Below are 12388 nucleotides of genomic sequence, written 5' to 3' on the forward strand. Positions count from 1 at the left end.
TTTTTTCCCTGACAGCACAATATACAGAACAAAGGGATACAAATACAATAATTATAAAATAAATTAAATCGCTGAGCTCCTGTGAAAATATGGGGGGGGACAAAATAGCCATCTGGAATATTGGGGGGGTCCCTTATAAGCCATCTGCGCCGTTAATACAGAGCCTTCGGAAAGTATTCATACCACTTGACTTAATCCACATTTTACAGCCTGAATTTAAAATGTATTAAATATAATTTTTCCTCACCCATCTACACACAATACCCCATAATGACAAAGTGAAAACATGTTTTTAGAAAAGGAAATGGAAAATGAAATTCAGAAAATATCTCATTGACTTAAAGTATTCAACCCCCTGTGTCAATACATGTTAGAATCACCTTTAGCTGTGATTACAGCTGTGAGTTTTTCTGGGTAAGTCTCTAAGAGCTTTGCACACCTGGCTAGTACAATACTTGACATTATTCTTTAAAAAAAAAAAAAAAATCCAGCTCTGTAAAGGTGGTTGCTGATCATTGCTAGATAGTAATTTTCAAGTCTTGCCATAGACAAGCTGATTTACATCAAAACGGTAACTAGGCCACTCAGGAACATTCAATGTCATCTTGGTAAACAACTCCAGTGTAGATTTGTGTTTTCGGTTATTGTCTTGCTGAAACGTGAATTTGTCTCCCAGTGTCTGGTGGAAAGCATACTGAACCAGGTTTTCCTGTAGGATTTTGCCTGTGCTTAGCTCTATTCTGTATTTTTTTATCCTAATAAACTCCCCAGTCCTTGCCAATGACAAGCATACCCATAACATGATGCAGCCACCATCGTGCTTGACAATATGAAGAGTGGTACTCAGTGATGTGTTGTGTTGGATTTGCCCTAAACATAACACTTCATATTCAGGACAAAAAGTGCATTTCTTTACCACATTTTTGGCAGTATGATTTTAGTGCCCTATTTCAAACAGGATGCATGTTTTGAAATATGTTTTATTCTATACAGACTTCCTTCTTTTCAATTTGTCATTTATGTTAGTATAATGGAGTAATTACTAAGGTGTTGATCCATCATCAGATGTCTCCTATCACACCCATTCAACTCTGTAACAGTTTTAATGTCACCATTGGCCTCGTGGTTGTTGATCCAGGGGTGGCAGGGTAGCCTAGAGCGTTGGACTAGTAACCGAAAGGTTGCAAGATTGAATCCCTGAGTTGACAAGGTAAAAATCTGTTGTTCTGCCTCTGAACAAGGCAGTTAACCCCACTGTACCTAGGCCGTCATTGAAAATAAGAATTTGTTCTTAACTGACTTGCCTAGTTAAATAAAGGTAAAAAAATGTTTTAAATATCTGAGTGATTTCCTTCCTCTCCGGCAACTGAGTTAGGAAGGATGCCTGTGTCTTTGAAGTGACTGGGTGTATGTCACGTTCTGACCTTCCTTTGTTTTGTCTTTTGTTTTAGTTGGTCAGGGCGTGAGTTGGGTGGGTAATCTATGTTTTCTATTTCTGTGTTGGTTTTCTGTGTTTGGCCTGATATGGTTCTCAATCAGAGGCAGCTATCAATCGTTGACCCTGATTGGGAACCATATTTAGGTAACCTGTTTTGTCTTTTGGTTTGTGGGTGTTTGTTTCCGTGTCAGTGTTTGTCGCCACACGGTACTGTTTCGTTTGATCACATCGTTTATTGTTTTTGTTCCTGTGTTCAGTTTTTGGATTTTATTAAAGACATGAACACTTACCACGCTGCGCTTTGGTCCTCCTCTCTTTCTCTTTCTCCCGAAGACGATCGTTATAGTGTATTGATACACCATCCAAAGAGTCATTAATAACTTCAACGTTCTCAAAGGAATATTCAATGTCTGCTTTTATTTATTTTTATCCATCCACCAATCGGTGCCCTTTCAAAAACCTCCCTGGTCTTTGTGGTTGAATCTGTGTTTAAAACTCACTGCTCGACTGAGGGACCTTGCAGATAGTTGTATGTGTGGGGTACAGAGAGTACAGAAAATAATGTTAAAAACTTTTATTGCGCAAAAAAATGAGTCCATGCAACTTGTTATGTGACTTGTTGTCACGACTCCCACCGAAGGTGGCTCCCCTGCCTGTTCGGGCGGCGCTCGGCGGTCGTCGTGGCCGGTCTACTAGCCGCCACCGATCCCTTTTTCCTTTTCTGTTTGTTATGTCTTATTGGTTGCACCTGTCTCTCGTTTAGTTTTGATTCAGGACTATTTAAGCCTGTTAGGCCCACCTGTTTTTGTGCGGGCTTGTTTTCTGTCAGTCAGGTTGTGCGTGTAGTGTTCCTGTCCGTTTGTGCCCTGTGTTGGGTTGGACAATTTTTGTATTTATTTTGCCTGTTGTTTTGCGTTAGCTTTGGAAACCGAAATAAATTCTGGTTTCCCCAGTATCCTCTGCTCTCTGCGTTTGACTCCGCACCCACCACTCCAGACGTCGTGACACTTGTTAAGCAGATATTTAGTCATTCACTTATTTAGGCTTGCCATAACCAAAGGGGTTGATTCAAGACAATTTAAGCTTTTCATGTTTTCTTAATTTGTAAAAATGTCAACAACAAAACATATTCCACTTTGATACGATGTTTCTTTTGTTTAGGCCAGTGACACAAAATCTCGATCTAATCCATTTTAAATTCAGGCTGTTAACACAACAGAAGGTGGAAAAAGTCAAAGGTTGTGAATACTTCTGATGTCACTGTAATTATATATAAAGCTAAATGTGTATATATTCTCTGCAGCACAGGCCAGTATATCCTACATGTTGCCGAAGATCCAGAGTGATGAGTGTAGAGGGAATTAAAGTGGGATGACTACAGCGTCGCTTCTCTCTTTTGTAAAACCACTAGTTGTAAGGGATTTGATACTAGTCCTACTCTTTGGAATGACATCTATATAATGTAACTAGTGCTAAAGTTGGAACTTAGAAAGGGATGAGAAGAGCCTCAGTCTTTACACTCTCTCTTGTGTTAAACCACCAGTTATTACACCATATGATAGAAGTCTAACTGTTTACTCTCTCTCTTGTGTTAAACCACCAGCTGTTAAGCCATATGATAGAAGTCTAACTGTTTACTCTCGTTCTTGTGTTAAACCACCAGCTGTTAAGCCATATGATAGAAGCTGTAGTCCTACTGTTTGGACTTTTGGGATGACATCTCTCTAGGGATGAGGTTTCTCTATGGATGAGGTTTGTCTAGGGATGACTTCTCTCTAGGGATGACTTCTCTCTAGGGATGACATCTCTCTAGTGATGAGGTTTCTCTAGGGATGAGGTTTCTCTAGGGATGAGGTTTGTCTAGGGATGACATCTCTCTAGGGATGACATCTCTCTAGGGATGAGGTTTCTCTAGGGATGACATCTCTCTAGGGATGAGGTTTCTCTAGGGATGACATCTCTCTAGGGATGAGGTTTGTCTAGGGATGAGGTTTCTCTAGGGATGACATCTCTCTAGTGATGACATCTCTCTAGGGATGAGGTCTCTCTAGGGATGACTTCTCTCTAGGGATGACTTCTCTCTAGGGATGACATCTCTCTAGTGATGAGGTTTCTCTAGGGATGAGGTTTCTCTAGAGATGAGGTTTGTCTAGGGATGAGGTTTGTCTAGGGATGAGGTTTCTCTAGGGATGACATCTCTCTAGGGATGAGGTTTCTCTAGAGATGAGGTTTCTCTAGTGATGATATCTCTCTAGGGATGACATCTCTCTAGTGATGAGGTTTCTCTAGTGATGAGGTTTGTCTAGGGATGAGGTTTGTCTAGGGATGAGGTTTCTCTAGGGATGACATCTCTCTAGGGATGAGGTTTGTCTAGGGATGAGGTTTCTCTAGGGATGATATCTCTCTAGGGATGAGGTTTCTCTAGGGATGACATCTCTCTAGGGATGAGGTTTCTCTAGGGATGAGGTTTCTCTAGGGATGACTTCTCTCTAGGGATGACATCTCTCTAGTGATGAGGTTTCTCTAGGGATGAGGTTTCTCTAGAGATGAGGTTTCTCTAGGGATGAGGTTTCTCTAGGGATGACATCTCTCTAGGGATGACATATCTCTATGGATGACATATCTCTAGTGATGAGGTTTCTCTAGTGATGAGGTTTCTCTAGGGATGAGGTTTCTCTAGGGATGACATCTCTCTAGGGATGACATATCTCTATGGATGAGGTTTGTCTAGGGATGAAGTTTCTCTAGGGATGACATATCTCTAGTGATGAGGTTTGTCAAGGGATGAAGTTTCTCTAGGGATGACATATCTCTAGTGATGAGGTTTGTCTAGGGATGATGTTTCTCTAGGGATGGCATCTCTCTAGGGATGACATATCTCTATGGATGACATCTCTCTAGTGATGAGGTTTCTCTAGGGATGAGGTTTCTCTAGGGATGAGGTTTCTCTAGGGATGACATCTCTCTAGGGATGACATCTCTCTAGGGATGACATCTCTTTAGGGATGAGGTTTGTCTAGGGATGAAGTTTCTCTAGGGATGAGGTTTCTCTAGAGATGAGGTTTCTCTAGGGATGAGGTTTCTCTAGGGATGAGGTTTCTCTAGAGATGAGGTCTGTCTAGGGATGAAGTTTCTCTAGGGATGACATCTCTCTAGGGATGAGGTCTCTCTAGGGATGAGGTTTCTATAGGGATGACATCTCTCTAGGGATGAGGTTTCTCTAGGGATGAGGTTTCTCTAGGGATGACATCTCTCTAGGGATGAGGTTTCTCTAGGGATGAGGTCTCTCTAGGGATGAGGTTTCTATAGGGATGAGGTTTCTCTAGGGATGAGGTTTCTCTAGGGATGACATCTCTCTAGGGATGAGGTTTCTCTAGGGATGAGGTCTCTCTAGGGATGAGGTTTCTCTAGTGATGAGGTTTCTCTAGGGATGACATCTCTCTAGGGATGACATCTCTCTAGTGATGAGGTCTCTCTAGGGATGAGGTCTCTCTAGGGATGAGGTTTCTCTAGGGATGAGGTCTCTCTAGGGATGACATCTCTCTAGGGATGAGGTTTCTCTAGGGATGAGGATTCTCTAGGGATGAGGTTTCTCTAGGGATGAGGTTTCTCTAGGGATGAGGTTTCTCTAGGGATGACATCTCTCCAGGGATGAGGTCTCTCTAGGGATGAGGTTTCTCTAGGGATGACATCTCTCTAGGGATGACATCTCTCTAGGGATGAGGTTTCTCTAGGGATGAGGTTTCTCTAGGGATGAGGTTTCTCTAGAGATGAGGTTTGTCTAGGGATGAGGTTTCTCTAGGGATTACATCTCTCTAGGGATGATATCTCTCTAGGGATGAGGTTTCTCTAGGGATGAGGTCTCTCTATGGATGAGGTTTCTCTAGGGATGAGGTTTCTCTAGGGATGACATCTCTCTAGGGATGACATCTCTCTAGGGATGAGGTTTCTCTAGGGATGAGGTTTCTCTAGGGATGAGGTTTCTCTAGGGATGAGGTTTCTCTAGGGATGAGGTTTCTCTAGTGATGAGGTTTCTCTAGGGATGACATCTCTCTAGGGATGACATCTCTCTAGGGATGAGGTCTCTCTAGGGATGACATCTCTCTAGGGATGAGGTCTCTCTAGGGATGACATCTCTCTAGAGATGAGGTCTGTCTAGGGATGAGGTTTCTCTAGGGATGAGGTTTCTCTAGGGATGAGGTTTCTCTAGGGATGACATCTCTCTAGGGATGAGGTTTCTCTAGGGATGACATCTCTCTAGGGATCACATCTCTCTAGTGATGAGGTTTGTCTAGGGATGACATCTCTCTAGGGATGACATCTCTCTAGGGATGACATCTCTCTAGGGTTGAGGTTTCTCTAGGGATGAGGTTTCTCTAGGGATGAGGTTTTTTCTTTTTCTCTCTACTTCACAGCCGGACAGAGTTAACAGCAACTCAATCTAACATCCATACCATCAGTTCAGCACTACAAAGTTTCAAAGGCACCCAGATTTAACTTAACTCTAAAAGCCCTCAATGATGAACTTCATTTAAATGTCACCCTATCACATTAGGATAACCAGTGGTGTACAGTACATAAGTAAAAAAAAAATACATTATTCAAGTACAACTTAGATATCTGTACTTTACTATTTATATTTTTGACAACTTTTACTTTTACTTCACTACATTTCTAAAGAAAGTTTTTACTCCATATATTTTCCCTGACACTCAAAAGTACTTCTTACATTTTGAATGCTTAGCAGGAGAGGACAGGCCAGGACAGGAAATTGTCAAATTCACACACTTATCAAGAGAACATCCCTGGTCGTCCCTACTGCCTTTGATCTGGCGGACTCACTAAACACTAATGCTTCATTTGTAAATAATGTCTGAGTGTTGGAGTGTGCTCCTGGCTATCTGTAAATAAAAAATGAAAAAGATAATTGTGCCGTCTGGTTTGAATAATACAAGGAATATTAAATAACTTATACTTTTACTTTTGATACAAAAGTATATTTAAAACCAAATTCTTTTAGACTTTTACTCAAGTTTTATTTTACTGGGGTAACTTTTTTTTTTTTTTTTACTTGAGTCCTTTTGGGTACTTTTTCCACCACTTCAGACAGCACCCATACTGTACGTTTACATCGGTCCTACGTGGCTTCAAATGCCTCCAGGTTTCAGTGGAGCTAAACTCCAAGGCTACAATGATGAGCACTCACTTGTAAAAAAATAAATAAAAGCGTAAATCCTGCGCTACACTTCAAACGCCCTACAGACCTAAGTTAATTCAACAATCCACAATGACAGCACTCATTTATGGACAGAAATCAAAACACCAGCGGAAAGAATTGAACCTTGAAGAATTGAACCTTGAAGAATTGAACCTTGAAGAATTAAACCTTGAAGAATTAAACCTTGAAGAATTGAACCTCGAAGAATTGAACCTTGAAGAATTAAACCTTGAAGAATTAAACCTCGAAGATTTGAACCTCGAAGAATTGAACCTCGAAGAATTGAACCTCGACGATTTGAACCGTGATGAATTGAACCTTGAAGAATTTAACCTTAAAGAATTGAACCTTGAAGAATTGAACCTTGAAGAATTGAACCTTAAAGAATTGAACCTTGAAGAATTGAACCTTGAAGAATTGAACCTTGAAGAATTGAACCTTGAAGAATTGAACATTGAAGATTTGAACCTCGAAGAATTGATCCTTGAAGATGAACCTTGGCCACATGAGCTTTCGCTGAATCCTCTCATTTGTTGTTTGTTTCTAATGTGGTGATTATTCTGTCGAGCCGTACTGTGCCCTGTGATGCGTGTTGATATACTGAGTGGGCGGGCATAGCAGCAATCCAGCGGCTGCTCACATAGTAAGTACCTGTAATTCCAGTTCTCTGTCTCTCTTGGAGAGGCTCTCCATTACCACCAAGCAGCAGCATCATGTCCACCGGAGTATAATGACCACTGGAGGAGCCTCCCCTCTCTCCTTTCCCCCTTCCATCCCTGCCTTCCTCTCTCTCTCTCGCGCTCTTTGTCTTTCTATCTCTCTCCTCTTTTTCTCTAGTTATTTATCCCTCTCTCTCTCTCTCTCTCTCTTTGTCTCTCTCGTCTCTCTCTTTCTCTCTCTCTCTCTGTCTTTCTCTGTCTTTCTCTCTCTCTCTCTCTCTCTCTCTCTCTCTCTCTCTCTCTCTCTCTCTCTTTCTCTGCTGTAGGTGTCTACCAAGCTTAATGTGAAGGAAGCCTCCCCTCCTATCCTTCTTTTCTCCCCTCTCCTCCTCTCCTTACTCTCCTCTCTCTCCTCCTCTCCTCCTCCTCGCTTAATGCCGTAGCTGGAACCACTAAACCTGCTGTAACAAATTGTTGTATGGCCGCACATTTTCTTTGGACTGAAATCTCAGCTCAGTGCTGCTCTCGCTGTGCAATGCTGTTTGTAGCCAGATGGCACTGCACCAACGGAGGGATAAGCAGAGCTCTTACAAAGAGTTACATTCCCATGCAGTGTGTCGGGTTGTGTTATTGTGTACACTCTGGAGCCACAGCAGCAGATTTACAGCAGAGAGAGAGAGAGGGAGAGAGAGAGAGAGAGACCCGAGAATGAGAGAGAGTGAGAGAGAGTAGAGCAGGGAGGTATATTTACAGTGTCTGTCTGTGTGGTGCCAGGAAGGGACATCCCCCATCACTCCCCTCCTCTGCTCTCGGCCTCAGTAATTCTAGATTAAATGACATCTGGTCTCCCGGTGAACGATGGAGTGAAGCGATAGCGGTGAGGGGTGGAGGGGGTTTGGAGCCTGGGTAATGGCCCACAGCAGCCAGTCCTGGCCACAGTGAGGAGCGGAGGAGTAACTCTATTCTTTCCTATTGTCTTTAAACAATATGTTGCTGCTGCTGCCTGCTCCCTTCTCAGTGCCGTGCCACCTGACGCGCCGGCTATGTAATTCTTTTAAACAGGATGCGGGAACCAAGTGGATGGAGGCGAGAGGGAGGAGGAGAGATGGTGGAGAGATGGAGGAGGAGAGAGGAAGGAGGAGGTGGGAAGGACAGAAGAGGAGAGAGGAAGGAGGAATGAGGCAGGAGAGAGGGAGGGAGGGAGGGAGGGAGGGAGGGAGGGAGGGAGGGAGGGAGGGAGGGAGGGAGGGAGGGAGGGAGGGAGGGAGGGATAAGGAGAGAGGCAGAATGAGGCGGAAGGCAGGAGGAAGCGGGAGGCAGGAGGAAGCGGGAGGCTGGAGGAAGCGGGAGGCAGGAGGAAGCGGGAGGCGGGAGGAAGCGGGAGGCGGGAGGAAGCGGGAGGCAGGAGGAAGCGGGAGGCAGGAGGAAGTGGGAGGCTGCATGCGACTACTACATAAGTGAGAATAGAGTGCTTCAATATTTTATCTCAAATCATTTCAGATTCTTTAAAGAGGGAGAGTCGGCTGTCAGGAAAGCTCTGTTCTGCTCGGCAGACTAATGTTTTGAGGGAGAACATAAGCAATTTCATCAGTAGCATATTCATATTCATATTCAAAGCTTTAAAAAGTGAAGGAATTTCTTCCTTTCAGGAACTCTTGCATTTTAATTAGATTACTGTGTGTAGTGAATAATCAGGGCAACGTCACTGATAATATCTAGTGTGGGCGATGATCTTCCTAAATATGACAAACAATGGTGAGATCACACTTTTGTTTACATAATTAATAGCCAGGAAATCTATCCAAGCGTATCTCTAGACATAGTTCTCCTCTTCCCTAATTTCCCCACTGTGTTGCCCCAGATTCTGAGTTCTGATTGTGGAATTTGATATGTTTGTTCTAGAATGCCAGTCTCTGATTGGACAAACAGAAGGAAATTAATAGTGTGTTCTAGAAGGCCAGAATCTGATTGGACAAACAGAAGGATTAATAGTGTGTTCTAGAATGCTTGTCTCTGATTGGATAAACAGAAGGAAATTAACAGTGTGTTCTAGAATGCCAGTCTCTGATTGGACAAACAGAAGGAAATTAATAGTGTGTTCTAGAATGCCAGTCTCTGATTGGACAAACAGAAGGAAATTAATAGTGTGTTCTAGAATGCCAGTCTCTGATTGGACAAACAGAAGGAAATTAATAGTGTGTTCTAGAAGGCCAGAATCTGGTTGGACAAACAGAACGATTCGTTTTGGCATCAGACTAAAACGCTAGCTACGGTAAAAGGATGATTAAGGACTATGACTGCGTGTAGAGAGATTAGCAGCATCCTCGCCATCCATCTGGTAGGAATTTAGACACGGCCACTGGTCAGAACATGTCCATCTGTGACACATTACCCATTATGTTCTGTTCTGTCAACAGTCAGGAAATAACTTTTTTTTTAATGTGGAGAATAGCAAAGAGTCTAAACTGATGCAACCCCACACTAGTGTAGTGTATTTACAGAAATATATATATCATTTTAAGAAAGATTCAAAGGCCCCCGAAAAAGAGTAAGATAGAGTCTTACTGTTTGTTTCCATGTCCAACTAACTAAAGTTAAGAGCTAAGAGCTAATTTAGTTCCAATGTTCTTATGTATAGAATGATCAGTGTCACAGACAAAATAGTTAATTTTACCTCCAATGTTCCATCTTGACTTTTGAAGACACACACAAACATACACACACACACACACACACACACAAACACACAAACACACGTATACTCATACACATGCTCTAACACACACATTCTACACACACACACACACACACATTGTGGTATTGTGGATATTATATTGGTCCTCTGTAATAAGAGAGGAATAACATAATATTGATGTTTTGCGTTATTTATGAGGTAGGCTGTTATGTTATTGTGTTTTGTCGTGATGTCATAGTTTTAGTGATATTTGGAACCGAGGATCATTATAAATATTAAATACTACAGTTACAAGTTCTGAAATGCCTCCGTCCAGCCTGGTGTAGCAGAGAACACAATCATCAGATACTCACTCAGACACAAGGAGAAAGTACCAGATACTCACTCAGACACAAGGAGAAAGTACCAGATACTCATTCAGACACAAGGAGAAAGTACCAGATACTCATTCAGACACAAGGAGAAAGTACCAGATACTCATTCAGACAAAAGGAGAAAGTACCAGATACTCATTCAGACACAAGGAGAAAGTACCAGATACTCACTCAGACACAAGGAGAAAGTACCAGATACTCATTCAGACAAAAGGAGAAAGTACCAGATACTCATTCAGACACAAGGAGAAAGTACCAGATACTCATTCAGACAAAAGGAGAAAGTACCAGATACTCATTCAGACACAAGGAGAAAGTACCAGATACTCACTCAGACACAAGGAGAAAGTACCAGATACTCATTCAGACAAAAGGAGAAAGTACCAGATACTCATTCAGACAAAAGGAGAAAGTACCAGATACTCACTCAGACACAAGGAGAAAGTACCAGATACTCATTCAGACAAAAGGAGAAAGTACCAGATACTCATTCAGACACAAGGAGAAAGTAACACGAGACAAAGTTAAGACGTAGAGTACTTACCAAGTTCTTGTTGCCATTCTTGCTGAGGGGGCCGCGGAAAACTCCCTTGATGTTCCTGAAGTGGCCGTTGCTGAGGTGAGTAGAACTGATGACGATGTAATAGCACGCCATGAGGAACGAGCTGGAAGGGGGTCTTCCACTGAGCGCACACACAAACAGTCAGAATCAAGAGAAGTAAAACAAGGAAGTCTTACATCTACAAGAGTCTGACCGTAGAGCTACAGATCCTGAACCAAAGTCCTTTTAATAACGGGGGGAACCGTTCAGTGTTCCATACGCTGACAGTCAGACGTCAAGAGAATTCTACAGGTTCAGGTCGAGAAGACCGGTATCGGAAAGTCCTTTTTAAGTCCTGCTGTGTGTTGTCAGTATGAGCCACTGCTCTGGTCACAACCCTAGGGTCAGTCCTTCAGCCAGGTGTGTTGAGAGAAGCCTTCCTCGTGGCAGTGAAGACAAGAGTCTTGGAGCATCACAACGTGGACTTGAGCATCACTGGAGCAGTCAGTCAGTCTGTCTCTCTTGAGCCACTTGAGAGTCAGTCCCTCTTGAGCCACTTGAGAGTCAGTCTCTCTTGAGCCACTTGAGAGTCAGTCTCTCTTGAGCCACTTGAGAGTCAGTCTCACTTGAGCCACTTGAGAGTCAGTCTCTCTTGAGCCACTTCAGAGCTGTGTTGCTATGTGGGCTTGGTTTCCGTCTTCCAGCTCTTCCAGACTCTCAACAGCAGTTCTCTCTATCCCGCCGCTCCACTTTTCTCCTCTCGCATGGAGCTCCAGCAGCAGGGAGAACAGAAAATCAGCAGCTGCTTGGCTTCAGTCTGTAGCTCCGTAGCCCTGGTCCAGCCTCAGTCTCTGTTTCTTTACTCCGCTGAGCCTGTCTTCAGTGGGCTTCCCGCTCTCTCTCTGATCCTCTGTCTGAGTGCTGGCTGGTTCTAGTGAAGATGCTGCTAGGTAGTAGCAGCGGTAGTGGTAGAGACTTGATGTAGCGACAGAAACAGGCATGGTGTTGTAGTGTTTCCTGTTTGCCGGTCCAGTGCACCGAGCCAATGAAAGAGAGCCACTGGTCGAGGAAAGGGCTCTCTGTTTCTCTCCCTGTGTGTCTGTCTGTCTCTCTCTCTTTCTCGCTCACTCTCTCTCACACTCTCTCTGTCTATCTCTAGATCCACTGAGTCAGCCACTGCTCCCCAGCCAACCAGGATTCAGCAGTATCTCTCCCTCTCTCTTGCCGTGCATCACACTGCTTTCCTCAAGCACACACACACACACACGCACATGCACACACACACACACGCACACACACATGCACACACACACACGCACACACACATGCACACATGCACACACGCACACAAACGAACACATGCACACACACGCGCACACACACACACACACACACACACACACACACACACACACACACACACACACACACACACACACACACAGACACCCACTCTCCCCTCC

At 43.5% G+C, this 12388-nt stretch overlaps 1 protein-coding gene across 1 annotated transcript in view; it reads right to left on the minus strand.

The window, feature by feature from the left end:
- LOC139538935 (G patch domain-containing protein 8-like) overlaps positions 1–12135 on the minus strand; it is a 177201-nt gene extending 165066 nt beyond the window's left edge. Inside the window, exon 1 of the mRNA XM_071341519.1 lies at positions 10929–12135. Within this exon, the coding sequence (XP_071197620.1) occupies positions 10929–11039 (111 nt within the window). The 5' untranslated portion in view covers positions 11040–12135. The remainder of the gene's footprint in view (positions 1–10928) is intronic.
- Positions 12136–12388: the final 253 nt, after the last annotated feature.

The sequence above is a fragment of the Salvelinus alpinus genome, chromosome 14 (genome assembly GCF_045679555.1).
Source record: "Salvelinus alpinus chromosome 14, SLU_Salpinus.1, whole genome shotgun sequence".
NCBI classification, from domain to species: Eukaryota; Metazoa; Chordata; class Actinopteri; order Salmoniformes; family Salmonidae; genus Salvelinus; species Salvelinus alpinus.